The sequence below is a fragment of the Emydura macquarii genome, unplaced genomic scaffold (genome assembly GCF_026122565.2).
Source record: "Emydura macquarii macquarii isolate MOO-44397 ecotype Brisbane River unplaced genomic scaffold, CSIRO-AGI_Emac_v2 contig_1253, whole genome shotgun sequence".
Lineage (NCBI taxonomy): Eukaryota > Metazoa > Chordata > Testudines > Chelidae > Emydura > Emydura macquarii.
Genome location: NW_027131390.1, coordinates 23,061,691 through 23,079,577, shown reverse-complemented (window position 1 = coordinate 23,079,577; position 17,887 = coordinate 23,061,691). Strand labels below are relative to the sequence as shown.

At 42.3% G+C, this 17,887-nt stretch overlaps 1 protein-coding gene across 1 annotated transcript in view; it reads right to left on the bottom strand.

The window, feature by feature from the left end:
- Positions 1-17,887, bottom strand: part of EDA (ectodysplasin A) — a 169,423-nt gene that overhangs the window by 23,231 nt on the left and 128,305 nt on the right. Inside the window, exon 3 of the mRNA XM_067548328.1 lies at positions 1,090-1,119. Coding sequence (XP_067404429.1) covers positions 1,090-1,119 — 30 coding nt within the window. The remainder of the gene's footprint in view (positions 1-1,089; positions 1,120-17,887) is intronic.

The window sequence follows — 17,887 nt, the reverse complement described above, 5'->3', positions numbered from 1 at the left end:
ATACATTTAACATTAAGGACACACAAAAATTCTTTACTGAATAGGGATGGACTTAAGCATGTGCTTAAGTTAAATGCATGCATAAATGCTTTGCTGAACCACGTCCTAGATCAGTAGTGCACTATCTTTGAAGCATGTGGGCCACATCTGGAAGAACACCAGGGCTGCAAACAGCACAGAAATGTCAAACTTACAACATTCTGTAAATGTACACAAGAGTTTACAGAATACATAAAATGGATACTTTGAGGGTGGCAAAGGAAAAAGTAACATTAGGTAGGCTGGCACTGCTTCTCTGAAACCATTTTCTTGACATCAGGCCTTTGAGAGAAAGTCTGGTAGGCAATTCAGGTGTTTTGACTTACTAGATTCCTAACAGAAAGTCTGTGCAGAAACAAAAATACTTCAAAAGAGGGCTGCACAAATAGCAGCTCTCAGGTACTGTATACCATTGCAGCTCAACTGGCCTAAAATCTTAAGTAACCTAATTAATATAAAATAAACTCTTCAATAAGCACTTTTTAAAGAAATCACTGAACATTTTGAATAGCTTGAAGTATACGGTATTAGAGTCTGATCCAAAGCCCTGAAGTCAATGGACTTTGGCTCATATCCCTAAAGATATGCTTGCTAAAAAGTATTGTAGACACAAATTTAAGAATCAGAGATTATGCTGAAAATCATTTTAGTGTAAATGATGTGATGAATGACAAGCAACAAAAGATCACTTGGGCCCATGACCCAGCCAGCTGTATCTGCAAATATAAAAACTTGGGAATTATATGTATAAGGTGCAACTAATTACAACTGCATCTCCTATACTGCCTCCTTTAAATACTGATGTGCCAGCTTTTAAGGAAAACATTAATGAATGTCTATCTTTTAAAACATGAATCTGCTCAATAATGCAATCACTGCAACAGAAGTGGAAAATTATGAGACAAGATATACCTAGAATGATGGAGTAAAAATGCCACTTGTTCTTTATTTATATTGATCAGAGAAAGTTCACAGCCAGAAGTAGCTTCTCATTTGCTAGACAGAAGTAATTACAGTGATCAAGGAAATTAAATTAGAATTTTAACTTACCCTTTTTCTTGTTTTTAACTGAACTTGGACCTATAAAGAGAAAAGAAAGATACTGAAATTCATAGTAAGTGTTCCCTTTAAAACAAAAGAATGAAGAAGGTGCCTGGAATGCTGTGATTTGGTGCAAAAACAGAATAGCAAGGTAATCCAATGCTGTGGAAGGCATAAGCCTATGGTCAAATGCTCTATTAAACCCAGGTACTTATGTGGAATCTTCCTACTGTGTTGCTTTCTCTCAAACTGATGATCTATAAACTGATAGTTGACATCAGAATTCAATACAATGAATTTTGGTGAAAATTTCTAACAGAATTTCTCTTTTCTTTTCCGGGAAGGTGAAGGTTAACTAAACCATCTGTTTCTGCACTACCGCAATTCTCTGATGGAAAACACTTTTCATACCTGGAGCCAGGGTTCTGTTAACACTTATGGCCAAATTTTCAGTTCAGCCTCTAAACTGCCCACAATTTTGCACATAGGCTTTGCATGTATATCTAGAGAATTTGTATGTATAAAAGTGGAGTCATGTGCATGCATAAAACTTCAAGCACAACTGTTGAAGCTTGGTTTTAAAAAATGTGACCGATAAGTTTAATTTTCAAGTGCTCCTTCTTAGAATTAATTTGACCATCACTATAACTGCACAGTCATAATGGATTCATTTATGACCCATGTGGGTGACACATGAATTTCCATTGTAATTTAATTTAATGTAAAGGACACTTAAAGGGAGCGTCAACATTTTCAGCTGTCAGTAAGATCACAGAATTAATTTCTCACCAATGGCTTTGTAAAGAAAACAATCTTAAGAACGCCTTTGAACTTGTATGTTCAAGAACTTTCATCTAGTCAGGTATGTAAATGTTCGCCTGCTTCTTAAACACCATCTTGCACTCCCCAGACTTCACACTCCTTTCCTCACCCGCTCTTCCCCACATCCCCTTTTTTTCTAAATGCTTGAGGAGTTCCAATAATAGTTTCCCCATTGTGCAGACAGGTTGAATCTTCTTTAGAGCTAAGTAATTAAAACCATATTCCCCGCTCAGCTAGTATCAAACCCTTCACATAACGCTCCACTAAAAGCTTGGTTTACTATATTCACTTTTGCCAAAGGGAAACCAGAGCTAGCTCTTTGTAAGCTTTGGGAAACCAAGTTCTTCTGAGAAACTCCAATGAAAAGCTTTTTTGCTAAGCTCTTTATTAGAATTTCCAGTAGCTGTGGAGAGGACCAGTGAATTAATGTAGCTTTGTCTTTTTGTACATTGCTGTGCTTCCACCTGCTGCTCTGAAAGATGAAGGAATTTTGTCTATTGTAAATTACTAAAGCAGTGGCTCCCAAACTGTTGTCTGTGAAACATTTCATGATGATCTGTGAAGAAATGGCTGGTCACATAGTGTTTGGTCTCCTTCTTGTTTCCAGCTGCTTATCATGCAATAAAAAATGCTGAAAATACATATATGATTTCCTATTACTTGTTCATGTAAGCAATTGTACTTTCCACAGGGAAGTTACGTGATTGACAGCGTGAGTGAAGATGGCCCATGTAATCGCAAAGGAAGGTGTCCACAAGAAACTCTATTAAGATGTGGCTCAACCATTTTAAAGAACTGCTGTGAACAGAAAGGAGGAGGAGGAGGAAGAGGAAGGAAACAGGGTGGGGACAGGGAGAGAGTCCAGTTATGTCATGAATCAGGATCTGTTTGAACTCCACTGCAGTCCAGTGCTGCCAATGGACAAGCCAGATGAAAGGGAAGGAACCTTGGGTAAGTGTTTGCATGTATTTTTCCTTACAACGTTTAAATGTAAAGGTGGCACCCATCCCATCCCCAAGTTAGCAGGACACAGGTATTGACTTTTCATTGTTTTACTCATAGAATAAGAGACCACAGTGGTACAATAAACAGAGGTAGAGTTGTTATCTGCATTTTCACTCCCTTGTAAGGTTGTGGGGGTGAGGGAAAAACATGTGGAGCAGTTTGTTTATGTACATAGGGATGTTCCTTGTACTGTCCTGAGAGATCTTGAAAAAAACAAAAACAAAAGCTTTCATGCAATCTTCTCCTGAACACTTCTAGGGATGGTAGCCTTATTTCTTCCTCCACAATAGGACACTTTCCCATGCCAGTCAGTGATAACTTTGGCAGGCACCATTGCAGTAAACAGGCTAGTGGCATGCAGGGCTGCGTAGCTTTGAGAGGCCAGCAACAGGAATACAACTACTGTACTCCCTGTGCCTTTGTTACCCTCAGGAGTGAGATATCCACTAAAATAACCACCACCTGTTGAAAATAGTGCTAGTTCACATTGCTATTGCCCTATGCTTGTACACATGGAAATAAGGGCTAACATTTTATTGTTTCATGCAACTAAAAATCTCAGTTCCTTCCTCCTTTCCCCTACTTGCCCCTGGTGGGCCATACTCGCCATGGCTGAGGCTGGAGTGTAGTGCTGTATAGAGGCACTCCAAAGTTTAAGTGTCAATGAGAAGGTCTTATTAAATTTTTTTATGGGAATAAGGGAAGTAAGTTTTGAAACGTATCTTTCCCTTTCCATTTCCATTTCCATTGTGGCTGTAAAATAGACAGATGTATCATTGGATTTATCTGTAGCTGCTGCTGTTGCGGCCTTGAGGAGTGCCCCCTCGACACCTGCAGAATGCCTGATCCTGATGAACAGGAGAAAGAAGAGGATGAGGGAGGGCATGTTCAGTGAGATCCCACAAGTCAGTACTGCATTAGACTGTGAACAAAGGGCGTGGTGGGGCCAACATGGAAGACAGCCTAGAGCAGGAAAGAGTGGACAGGAGAAAGGCCCAGGAATTCTAGCAAGAAAAGGAGAGGAAGGTGCACCAGGACAAAAAGGCTTTTCAGGCAGAAAATACAAATGCTGCAAATACAAAAATACAAATTCTGTTGATGACAGGTCCAACAATCATGTACTTGTCACCCTTTCCAGTCACTGGAGAACTTCATTTGGAAACACAGGCTGCATTCCTACCTACCCTTCCACGCCTGGGGGAAAGTAAGGACCAACCACAGTTTCGCATACACTGTGAAAGCCATGACTGGTATATGTGTAGCCAAAATGGACATCTGTTCACTGAAATGGACAGAAATATTTGCTACCTATCCAATTTTCAAGTTCCATTAATTTATGTTAGAAGTTTGTATTATATTGTCTTTTCTTATTTGCACATTGGTTTTTTGCAGTTTTTGCTATGCAATAAACTTTCAGTTTTTGAAAACAAACTCATTTTTATTAATTCACAGTACATATTGGCACTCAAAACACCCACTACTTGTAATTGTACAGGACCACAGCAGGAGAGGCTACTCACCTTATGCAGTAACTCGAGTTCTTTGAGATATGTGTACCTGTAGATGCTCTATTTCAGGTGCACCTGAGCCATTCACCTTTGATAGGAAAATTTTGGTAGCAGTGTCCATTCAGCCCACACATGTGTCCTACACATTCTCATACTCCATGCTGAGGCTATATGAGACTGCACAGGTGAACCACTCTCAGTTCCTTCTGTACTGTAAAATCCCCCAAGGGAGACTCCAAAGCAGAAGGAAGGAGGGTGGGTAATGGAGAACACAGAGACACATTTCTTAAAAAACTCTAGTTACTGCACAAGGTGAGTAAACTCCTCTTCTTCAAGTAATGTCCCTGTGGGTGCTCCACTTCAGGTGACTCCCAAGCAGTATTTCCCTTACGAAGTGAAAGGTTCAGAACAAAATCCAAAACAGAAGAGAGAACTGCATTGCCTACAGCAATATCTGATCTTGCTACCTGCACCAAGGCATAATGATTAGAAAAAGGATGAACAGAGGACTAAGGTCTGCTCCACAGGTATTTACAATTGGTACATCCTTAAGTAAGGCCATCGATGTAGATAGTGCTCTTGTGGAATATGCTATCGCTCTAATAGGGAGCTGAACATGAGTTCTGTTGTAACAGACCATAATACAACCAGAGATCTACTTTGATAAGCCCGGTTTCAAAATCACCAACCCTTGTTTCTGTCCACAATGAATACCAACTATCTCGGAGATTTTCTAAATGGCTTGGTCCTGTCAAGGTAAAAGGCAATGCCCTTCTGACCTCTAGGGCATGGAATATGTCTTCTTGACTAGTCCAATGTGGTTTTGAAGGAAAAAATGGGAGATGATGGGTTTGAATACTATAAAATTCTGAGGATACCTTAGATAAAAATCTTGGATGGGCCCATAGCATCGCTTTCTCTCTGGTGAATACTGTAAGAAGGGGGTACTGCCACTAAAGCCCCCAATTCTCCAACCCTTCAGGCAGAAATGATAGCTACAAAAAAGGCTGTCTTCACTGATAAATGTATAAAAGAACATGTAGCTAGTGGCTCAAAAGGATGTTCCTTCGGGCAATTGAGGACTAGGTTCAGATTCCAGCTAGAAGTAGGATGTCTGATTTGTGGGGAGATATTTAACAAACCTCTTAGGAATCTAGCCATAGTTGGGCGAATGAAGAGTGAAAAAACCCCTAGGGGTGTATGAAAGGCTTTTATTACCACTTAGTGCACCCTTAATGGAATTCATAGAGAGATCTGATGTTTTCAATTCCAACAGATAATCCAATATCCTAGAAAGAGGAGAGCTAGTCTGTGAAATCTGATGACTGTTACATCAAAGATAGTATCATTTCCATTTCTGGAGGTAAGTATTTCTTGTAGATTCTTTTCTGTTACTTAATAAAATATGTTCCACCACTGATGAATAGGATATCTTTATTACTGAAAACCATTGAGGAACCCTGCTTGGAGTCTCAGAATCTAGACGTTGGGGTGAAGAAGAGAAGCTGCTCTTGTAGTGACCATTTGCCCCACACCGTGTAAAGTCCCAGATGTGCCTCCCAAGCCAAAACCGAAGTGTCTGATGTTATCACTACTGTAGGGGGATTCTGGAAGAACGTGACACTTGCACAGATTTTTGTCAGGTCCTTACATCAGTTGAATGACTCTGTAACCCACTGAGGAACAGATAGTAACAGACTGTAACCTGCCTAGGCCTGCCTAGGCTGTGCTTGCTTGGTTAGTTCAAACCCTTCCCTTTAGACATCAGAGATGTAATTTGGCAAGTTGTATTACAAATATGCAAACTGACATTGCCCAGCGGTTGAAGACTATCTCTTACTGTTACTTGAGGACTGCCCAGAATCTTTGAGATGAAATTTGCAAGTGTGAGAAATCTGCTAGAAGGGAGGTACGCTCTGCCTGTCACTGCATCCTGGGAAGCTCCTATGAAGTCTAGATGCTGAAGTAGAGTCAAAACAGACTTTTCAAAATTGATTGAAGGTATAGGTTGTGAAACTGAGACGCTCAGCATCGTCTTTACTGATGCCAACACTTCCTAAAACAATCTGCCCCGATCAAGCACTTGTCTAGGTACAGGAATACGATTATACCCAAACGACGTAAGTGGGTAACAACTACTTCTAGAATCTTTGAGAATACCCTTGGGCCTGACAATAGGTTGAAATGGAGAACCCTGTATTAGTAGTGCTTGTTATTAATTAGAAAATGAAGAAACCTCTTGTGTGAAGGGTGAGTAGTTGCATGAAAATATGCATCTTGTAGACTGCTAGTAGTGAACCAGTCTTCTGATTCTAATGAGGGAATTATTGATGCTAAGGTCAACATCCTGAATTTCTTTTGTTTTACATATCTGTTTAGAGACTCGAGGTCTAAAACCAGCCTCCATCCTTCATTCTTTTTGGAAATCAGGAAGTACTTTGAATATAATCCCTTTCCCTGTGTTATATAGGAACTGGTTCTATTGCTCCTAAATGTAGAAATGGGGCCATTTCTCATGCCAGCAGTTGATCATGAGAGGAGTCCCTGAGGAGGGAATGGGTAGGAAAGGGTGGTTACTTATCTGTAACTGGACATTCTTCGAGATGTGTGGTTCCTATCTGTATTCCACTGAGGGTTATGCACATGCGCCCAGAGCCAGAACTTTTCAAAGTAGTAGTGTCCATCGGTCCATGCATGCGCCCTTGCATTGCCTTGTGGTTTCACCTGAGGCGATAAAGGGTGGGGCGGACCGACTGTGTCTTCAGTTCCTTCTCCACCACAGACCTCCCAGATCTGCAGCCAGAGGGGAAGGAGGGTGGGATTGGAATACAGATAGGGACCACACATCTCGAAGATCCTCCAGTTACAGGTAAGTAACCTCCCCTTCTTCAAGTGATAGTCCCTATTGTATTCCACTGCGGGTGATTAACAAGCAGTACCTAGCTAGGAGGCGGGTGTGAGGAAGATGACAGAACCATGGAATGCAGAACTGCTGCACCAATGAGGCGTTTGTTGCAGAATCATGCACTAGAGCATAATAAGCAGAAAAGATGTGTACCAAACTCCACGTGGCCCCTTACATACGTGCGCAAAGGGCACATCACGAAGTGTGGTGGCAGTTGATGCCTGTGCTCTCATGGAATGGGCCCATATCCCATCTGATGGGGACCGTCTCAATAGTCAATAGAATGTAATGCACCCTGAGATCCATTTTGAGATTCTCTGCATGGTGATGGCTTGCCTTTTAATTCTCTCTGTGATGGCAACAAATAGTCTAGGAGACTTTCAGACGAGCTTCGTCCTCTGTAGATAAAAGGCCAGGGCCCAACGGACATCAAGGAAATGAAGCCACCGTTCCTCAATTGAGGTGTGTGGTTTAGGAAAGAAAGTTGGCAAATGTATGGGTTTGGTTGAGGTGGAAGCGGGAAACCACTTTTGGTAGAAATTTGGGATGCAAACGCAGCAAAAAAAACTTTATCCTTATGAAACATGGTGAAGAGGGGTTTGCCATCATGGCTCCCAGTTCGTCAACCCTCCTTGCAGAGGTGATAACCACCAGGAAGATGACCTTTATGGAAAGAAGAGAGAGCAGGAGGCCAGGGATTCAAAGAGAGAGTTCATTAATGACATAAGGATTAGGTTGAAGTCCCACTGAGGAGTGATAGGTTGAATGAGTGGGTATTTATGTACAAGCCCTGCCAGAATTGGGCAGTCAAAGGATGGGTAAAAACCGAATGTCCCTCCACCAGAGTGTAGAAAGTGCTAATACCCTCAGCGTGTGCCCTGATGGAGTTGAGAGTGAGTGCAGATAGAGGAAATAGCCCAAGAGCATCAGGATGCCCACCACCTTCGGGGTAACACCTTTCCATTGGGCCCAGGAGGTGAAAAACATCCATGTAGCTTGGTAGGATTGTCTTGGGGTGTCCTTCCTGCTAATGGAGAGGATATCTTACTGCCAATGAACATTCTCATGCTAGTGGAGGTGTCCATCTAAAAAACAGACTGTCAGGTGAAGCATCCGTGGATCGGGGTGTCTGAGTCTGCCATAGTCTTGTATGAGCAGTTCTGGAAATGGCAGGAGTGGGAGCAGGGGATGTTTCAGCATGTGGAAAAGCAGATGAAACCAGAACTGATTAGGCCAGAATGGAGCAATCAGGATGACCATCACCCTCTCCTGTTGGAGTTTGTGAAGGATGCGTGGCAAGAGCAGTAGGGGCGGGAAGGTGTAGTTTATCTAGTCTGACGAGTTGATGACCAGGGCATCACCCTGCAAATGGATACCGACTCCTCCTCTTGAGCAGTACTGAACGCACTTGGTGTTGGTATGAGATGCAAAGAGGTCCCTGACTTGAATTCCCCATTAACAAAAAATGTCTGTGGTTACTGTGTCATGGAGCTTCCATTCGTGGTCAGTTGCAAAGTTCCTGCTGAGAGTATCGGCAATCACATTCTGGGTTCCTGGTAGGTAGGCCACCGACAAGAGAATACAGCGTGCAGTGCACTATTTCCAGAGGCACACTGCTTCCATGCACAGCGCTGGGGACCTTTTACCTCCTTGTTTATGTAGTAAACCGTAATGGTGTTGTCCGACATGATGAGGATGGAAGGACAGTAAAAAGGCGTTGCATGCCTTGTGTACTACTCGAAGTTCCAGGATGTTGATGTGCACCCTGACTTCTCAAGCGGTCCAAGTTCCTTGTGTCATGCGATCTCCCATGTGTGCTCCCCAGCCGTTGAACGATGCATCTGTTACGATTGTTACACTTGGTGAGGATGGAAGGAAAGGCAATCTGGAGCAGATTTGAAGTGGGTCTGTCCACCATCAGAGGGAGGTGATGACCTCTGGTGGGATGGTGAGAACAGTGTCCAGGAGTTGATGCATGGGAAATTAGGCAGAAGAATAGCAGAAGAAAGGCAAGTGCGAAGGCTGTGACATATGTGCATGCTGCCATGTGGCTGAGGAGAGAAAGGCAAGTTCTGACTGAGATACAGGGGTTGGACATCAGTGAAGCGATCAGATCCCTAGGCTCTAGAACCTGTCTTTCAGCAGGTAAGCACATGTGGAGACTGTGTCAATATGTGCTCCAATGAATTCCAGGGACAATGTAGGGTGCAAAGTTGATTTTTTGACATTCACACTCACCCCTAGAGAGGAGAAGGGGCTGGGATGTCAATTCCTGAGCTTCCTTTCTGGATTGCGTTGCCAGCAGCCTGGATCACCAGGGAAATTCAGTGGAGGATGGGACAACAGAAACTCAGACCCCTTGTCGGGGGACACAGTATCTCTTTTCTGCATAGCCCTCAGTGGAATTCAATAGGGACCATCACACGAAGAAGGATAGATTTGAAATGGACAGTGTAACCTGATGTTATGATTTCCATTTGTCTGACATTATATTCTCTCATGAAGCCTGAAAATGGGAAAGGCAGCACCTGAAAGGAGGGAGGGGGGTAAGATGTTGCAGCTGTAAAACCTTGTTGACTGGATGGTTGAGACTCTCGACCAAGCCATCAAAACTGTCACTGGGAGGATGTGGGTAGCTGAGAAGATGTAGCTGTAGCTGAAGAAGGTTTCTTTGAGTATCTTGGTCTCTTGGCTGGGGGTTCAGATGGTTTATGATAAATTGAATATAGCTCTGGGTATACTCTTTGTGTGATCTGAGACCTATTAAATCTCTTATTTGCAGGAATATAAATCCCTAGGGATCGCAGCATGGCTCTCAAGTCCTTTAAAGTGTGGATAGATGTATTCAATGAATATGCAAAGAGCTGGCGACTGTCAAAGGGAGGTCTTAGACTTCCCAAGAAATCCTGAGAATAGTGTCCGATAGCTACAGCCAACACGCTCTCCTCATGATCACTGTGGTGGATATAGACCGTGATGCAGTATCTGCAGTGTCCACAGAGGACTGGAGTGATGTCTTTGCCAGGGCTGATCCTCTCATATAATGGCCTTAATCTGGTCATGACGTTCCTCTGGTAGGTGCTCAATAAAGAATTAAATTTGTTGTAATTTAAATAGTCATATTTGGCCATCAGTGCCTGATGGTTTGCTATTCCGTACTGAAGAGTAAGATTTGCAAGCAAAAAGATTGAGCCTCCTTTGATCCTTACTGCATAGGGATGGACTTTGACTTATGCTGTCTGCCTTGTTCATTAACAGCCTCCATTATCAGAGAATTCAGAGCTGGATGAGAAAATAAAAACTTCGATTCCCTGACAAGGACATAATACTTTTTAATCCACCATTTTGCAGGTAGGCAGTGTGGTACCTGGCATTTGCCAAACAGTCTTAGGGAGCTCCATAAGAGCTTTATTGACCAGAATGGCAATTCTCATAGATGTCGAGGTGTGCAAAATATTTAGGAGATTATGGTGGTACTCCTGAACCTCCTCTAAGTGAATCTGAAGCACATTAGCAATTTGCTTCATCAGTTCCTGAAACTGCCTGAAGTAATCTGCAACAGAAGGTGGTGGAAGCACGACAGCTTCATCAGGTGATGAGAAGGAAATATTCATGAAAGATGTCACCTCCTTATTCACCCTTCCTTCTTGCTCCTCAAAGATCTCTTCCTCTGGCATAGGTGATAGTTGAGAAGAATGGGCCCCTCTCTGTTCCCTCCAATAGTGAGAAGACCTTGCTGCAAACTGTTGAAGACAGAGCCACCATGGGTCTTAGTAAGGCTACTGAAGGGGCCAAATGGCATGGGTGGAGGCATCCATCTGTGTTCCTGCCACATGGGTGTCATCTGAAGTCTATCCTCCTGTTATACGTTAGTGTAGGAGGGAGAGCAATGTGTGTAGAATAGACAGGGGAATGCTGCACCAAAATTTGAGAATCTGAGGATTTTTTTTCCACTCCAAGGGTGGAGGAAAATAGCTGTTTGGCTTGCAAAGTAGATGAGGGCAAGTATGATATTCTAGGTGACAGAGGTGTAGGTGACAGAGTCTTGAAGTTCACAAACTCCCAGCACTCGTTAACAGAGGAGACTACTGCTCCAAAATTAGTATCAGTTCCTTAGAGTATTGTACTCCTGAGGGAATTGAGCACTAAAAAATTAAAAATTCTGCACACTATTTTAAAATTCTGCCAAATTCTGCCTATTTTATTTGTCAAGAAATACATGTGGAGGCTCCAGCATGGCAGTGTGGAGCACAGGCCACTGGCTGCACACAAGTGGGAGATCACCCTACAGCCTCCCCTGCCCCAGGACACAGACTTGGTGGTAAGGCTGCACCAGACCCTGACACAGAAATATCCTGGGGCCCTGCCCCACCATACCAGGAGTACCAAGATAGCAAGTGAGATGGACAGAGTCTCGCTCACATGCTCAACCCTGGCCCCTACTACAGATGTGGGGCATGCAGGCTCAGCCCAGCAGTATCAAAGAGTGGAGAAGTTTAGTGTGGGATAAGAAGGTTCTGTATGGGGCAATCTGGGTGTGGGCTGTTTGGTGGGGGATCCAGGTGGGGGGGTGGATCTGGATGCACAGGGGCTCGTTGGGAGATTCTGGGTGCAGAGGGAAATAGGACTGTGAAGGGGGGTCCAGGTATAGGTGCTTGAGGTTCAGCAGGGGAGGATCTGGGTGTGGGGGGAGTGGGGCTCAGTGGGGTGGAGGTCTGGGTACAGTTGGTTGGAGCTCAGTGGGATGGAAGTCTGATTGCAGGGGGAAGGGACTTGGTGGGGGTCCAGGTACAGGGGGTGAGGGTTCGGGTATGGAGGGGTCTGGATGCATCGGGATGTCCCCAGCCCCCCCGTGGTGATTTACCTCTCCACCAGCTGCTCCAGGAGCCCGAAAGATGCACCCCCACTGCTGGGGAAGGGACCGTGACTGCTCTTGTGACTTCCCTTTGCTTCTCTGTCATTTTCTGTGGGGAAGCAAAGAAACCTGCGGGGGACATGAAATCTGCACGTATATAATGGCGCAGAATACCCCCAGGACTAGTATCTAAATTCTTGTGGTACTGATGGTATCAAAGATGGAGGCAATTGAAAATCTGTGGAGAACATACCAATGTAGCTGGTACCAAGCACTTCACATGAGAGTGAGTTGGCTCTGATCCCATTGGTACCATAGGTAGCTCAGTGGTTTGGTATAATTGATTTTCATGTTACCGTTACCTAGTGTTGTATGGGGATAGCTTAGAACTCTTTTCAACAGTGGCTCTGACGCTCTGGGTGTGGGTATCCAAACTTGATACCAAATCTGTCTTAGATGACTGGCTCCTCTTTACCTTTGCAGTACTGTAATCATTCAGAGCTTGTATGGAACTCCCTTTTTGGATCTTAGAGGTCTTTCTAGTCTTCTTGTGCTTTGGCAACTGAGATCTTCTTGGAGATGTAATCCTTACCTCATTCTAGTTAGAGGCAGATGCCACTGAGGATTTCAGTACCATAGATGTACTTAGTCCTGCAGTATTATCTACATCTCTAGTGGTCTCCAGTGACTGAGATTTTGATGTCAACAGGGCACTAGTGGTACTGGGAGGTCTATGTCGATGAGGGTCATCTGCCCCTGGATCTGATGCTGATTGTAAAGCTTGCTCCATCATTAGGAGCATAAACTTGATCTCCCTATTTTTCCAAGATCTGCCTTTGAAGGACATGCAGATCTTGCACTTACTGGGGACATGAATATCACACAAACAGCGGAGGCACTGGGAATGCGAGTCACTGACTGGAATAGTCTCATGGCAGGAAAGGCACCTCTTGAATCCCAGGAAGTCCAGCATTCTTGAGTAAAATAACAAAAAAAATCCCTAGAAGGGGAAGCTCATAACAACTATCTAATGATATCTACGGATAAACCCTCCCCCCCCTTTTTTTTAAAAGAAAAAAAAACCCAAAGGGAACAACTGTTCCAACAACTACAAATGCTAGAAGATAACTAACTATAAGATAATTAATTAACATTGCTGAAATAGTAGAGAGAACAGGCATGCAGAGATTCCATCTCAGGCTGAAGGTGGTTGAGAAGGAACTGAGAGTGGTTAGCCCACACAGCCCCATATAGCTTCAGCGGGGGGCATGAGGATGTGTGAGGTGAATATATGGGCTGAATGGGCCCTGAATCTCCCATGAAAGGTGCAGGCACACCTGATGGAGAGCCCCCACAGGGACACTCATTGAACTCTAGTTCAGTGAAACACACAATGTAATAATTATAAATGTACAGCAAGCACTGCATAATTCATAGGTTCAGCAAAAGACAGTGTAATATTTACAAATGTATAACTGCACTACATATTTCCTAATGTCTCCCAAAATTGCATGGTAGAACACAGTCCAGCACAATGGATTACTGTGGCTGACCATTAAAGTGTTCTTTCAAGGCCTACCTCAACTGCTACCTCCATGTTGAGCTCTTGTAATGGCCCTGGTATCTAGCTGCTTACAATCAGCAAACATAGAAACATAAGAATAAGAACAGAGAAGGGGAACAAAAATGATTAGGGGTATGGAACAGCTTCTATATGAGGAGCAATAAAAAAGACTGGGACTATTCAGCTTAGAAAAGAAATGACGGAGGTCTATAAAATCATGAATGGTGCGGAGAAAGTGACTAAAGCAGTCCCTTCACATAACACAAGAACTGGGGTCATCCAATTATATTAATAGGCAGCAGGTTTAAAACAAACATAAGGAAGTACTTCTTCATACAATGCACAGTCAACTTGTGGAACTTGTTGCCAAGGCCAAAAATATAAGTGGGTTAAAAAAAGAATAAGTTCATGTAAGTTCATGGAGGATAGGTCCATCAATGGTTAATAGCCAAGATGGACAGGGATGCATCCCCATGGTCTGGATAGCCCTAAACTTCTGACTGCTAGAAGCTGGGATTAGATGACAGAAGATGGATCGCTCAATAAATTGCCCTGTTCTGTTCACTCCCTCTGAAGTATCTGTCACTGGCCAGTGTTGGAAGACATGATACTGGGCTAGATGGACCATTGGTCTGATCCAGTATGGCCATTATTTCAGTCTGCACCTGCTGAGCCGGTAACTGAATCCTCCCTTGGTGTTGTCGAGGTGGCTGGTATACAGCTTCATCAGCAAGGGGAAAAGGGATAGGCTGGGTCCCCCAGAATCACTACTGGCATTTTAATATTGTGAGTGATAATCAGCCCATGTCCACTATGTTTGTTTACTGGTGAAGAGGAACTCCATTGGTTGGGAGTTTTGTGGACTCATAAGAAGGGGAATTATCACAGCCCTTAAAAGAAGCCCAATGGCAAAGCATGTTATGGAATCTTAAAAATGCTTTTGTGGATCTCTTGTTATACGTGTTACAGCAAAAGATGCTACTGAAAATGTTTTATAAGCCATAGAGGTTATGCGAGATGGGGGCTTTGTCCTCTGATGTTTGTTGGTGCTGTAATAACAAAAAAGAAAACCTGATGCACAGGCAATGCACTGTCCAGCAATCAGGCAGCTGTGGAAAGAGGTGAACACTAGAGTGAAAACAGTGCTTGGCTTTAGCAACCAAGCCTCAGCTGAAAATAGTATCCTAGGTTATATAGCTACAATGCTGGGTTTAACTCCACCACAAAGACTGAGGCCCACAATGATTACCAAATGCATGGTTTTACAAAAATGGTGAAGTAGGCTTGTGCCTAGAATAGAATAGTGATATTTGGACCTATCTGAGTTAGCAGCAAAAAAGAATAGTTTATAGACGAAGAGAGCAATTATATGAATTCAAAGAAATTTGGCTCACGTTTCTTGATACACTTGGATAAAGAATGCTCAGATTGCTCAAATAATGCCAGACTTTCCCTTGACCTCTCCACTCTTTCCCTCCTTCTTCCCGAACCCCCACCCCTTTGTCCTTCTCTTTTGCAATGTGTTTACGCCTATTTTATTGTTAACCCTCACCCTAACATTATGTCTGTGTAATAATGTCTGATTTCGTATTGCTGCTTTGACAAGTTGTAAAGTTGCATAACTGCATTATTTTATTGGCTATTCTGTGAAACGTGTGGTATTTGATCACATATACAAGCTGTAAGTCATTTACCTTTCATTGTTTGTTTCTTTATGAAAATTAATAAAAATGTAATCACAAAAAAACTATTGAGATTTGACTTCCATAGTATAACTATGACAAAATTAAATACTTAAGTACCCATCCTTCATGCTCAGGGGATGAAACCTGAACCTTCATCCCTACTTCTCTGGAATGACAATATACAATTCCCATCCCCCAGACTAAGACCTTGTATTCCAAGTCTTACTTCGCAAAAACATTTCCAGAAGTATTATGATTACAATGGTGCTGGAGGATAGGATGAACATTAATATAACACTTCATTATGTGATTTGAAGGCACATGCTATATTTTGTGCAGACACAGCTGTGATGGACATGGTATAGAAGACTATTTAGTTTAGCAGTCTTCATCATGTGGATAGAGTGAAAGTAATCATTCTTTTTATAATCAGTCTTAAGCAACAAAGAGGAAAGACACAGAACTACAAAACTGGATTCACTAATGAAGTGCCCTGTTAAGAAGTTAATTATAACTGACCTCTACTGAAAGATACCAAGGACCTGTCTATATCCTCCTAAGCTATCACCTACAGAGCTTGATAATGAGATTGTGTTCACATATATCTCATTAATCTTTAAATCTTTAAAACCAGTAATGAAATTCTGGGAAACACTGGGGAAAATGATAGCTTAAAGGTTTCACTGCACTGGCAAGCACAGCAGGGTTGTTATTTCAGGCTTTTGCCTCTATATTGGGCCCCAGTGTTACCATGTTGTCAACTTCCTGTTCAACTATATGTATTTACAATACATAATGAAAACCTGAGCCACTCACAAGACTGGGATTTGGAGCAGTCTTAGGTCCTCTACAAATGATGAGTACAAGTGAAATCAGAGATAGCAGGAAATGGGCAGTACAGTTTTGATGTCTGTTATACTGGCACAGTTACCCAGAAAGGCTTGGAACCAATGATGTAGAGAACAGAAACCAGACACCAATACACATAAAATATAGGCACAAAAGAAGCAGCAGCATATTTAGGGTATGCCTACACAAGGATAAAAGACCCACAGCATGCCTATGGCTGGCCCGGGTCAGCTGACTCAGGTTCACGGGGGTTGGACTGAGGGGCTAAAAATCGCTGTGTAGATGTTCGGGCTCAGGCAGGAGTCCAAGCTCTGGGACCCTGTGAAGCTGGACCAGTCACACGTTTTTTTTAACCTGTGTAGACATAGTGACAGTCAGATAATATGCCAACTGAACCTACAGGCTCACCGAATGCAGGTCACCATATGCTCCTCCAGGCCCCAATTCAGTAAAGTACTTAAGTATGTGCCTTGACTTCAACAGGGCTCTTACCTGATGCAGGCTAACCATGTGCTAAGGTACCTTGCTGAATCAGGGCCATAACACTCATTAATACTTTGCTAATGATAAAAGCTAAGGACGTCATTGAACAACTGTCTGGCTTCAGAATTTTCACAAATGTTAAAGATTTTCAGATGCTGCTATTTATTTAATTTCACTTCTTTCCTTAAGGAAATCTCATATGGCAATAGCAAGGTAAGTCCAACAAATACTAAATAAGAACCTAACAAAAACAAAGCAAAACTGAGTTTTGATTGGAGAAAAAGCTAGCAACACAAAATGAAGCCATTTCCTCTAAGAGCCCCTTGCCTCCTTTTCTCCATTCCTCTTTCTTGGACAAAAGGGGAATAAGATGGATAATAAACTGAAGTGCACTGAAGCCAAAAAACAAAGGACGAGCAAACCCCATAGGCAAGTCCTTTCAGAAAACTTGTTTGTCAGTGTCAATGACATCCCAGCAACAGAAGCATTTTATATCATAATTCAGGAATGCTTACTAAAGTAAAATGACATGTCAAATTACTACTACAGAATTATAATTAAAAGTGACAATATAATGTCCTTCAAGTTGGCTTTCATCCCCTCTCAATAATTATAGTCCCATACACTTTATTTTCCAACTTTTTGCAGTTATTACAATAACTGTATAATTGATTAATCATCATCTTTATATCCTTTCAGCTGAAGGAAATTTTCAATTATAAACCCCAAGTTTATATATAATGGCTAATGACAGTGTACTGATGACAATACATGTTAATGACAGCTTATTATGAATTTAAAGAAAAAGACACAAGAGTAATATTTTCAAAAGCATCTAAGTCTCACTGACTTTCAGTGGAGCATAATCTCTAAAGTAGAACCAGTTGCAAAACTTTTGTCTGAACATTTTTTCATTAGAAAAAAAATATTTCAATGATTTTTTTGAGGGGAGGCAAAATTGTATCAATTTTGACAAAAATTCAACAGGAAAAATCACTTCTAAACAAGTCATTTTTAGTGATGGAAAATTTCATATCAGAATTTCATTTTCTTTTCTTTCTTTTCTTTTCTTTCTTTCATTTTCTTTTCTTATTTTTATATTACTATTATTATTTTTACATTATTTTATGA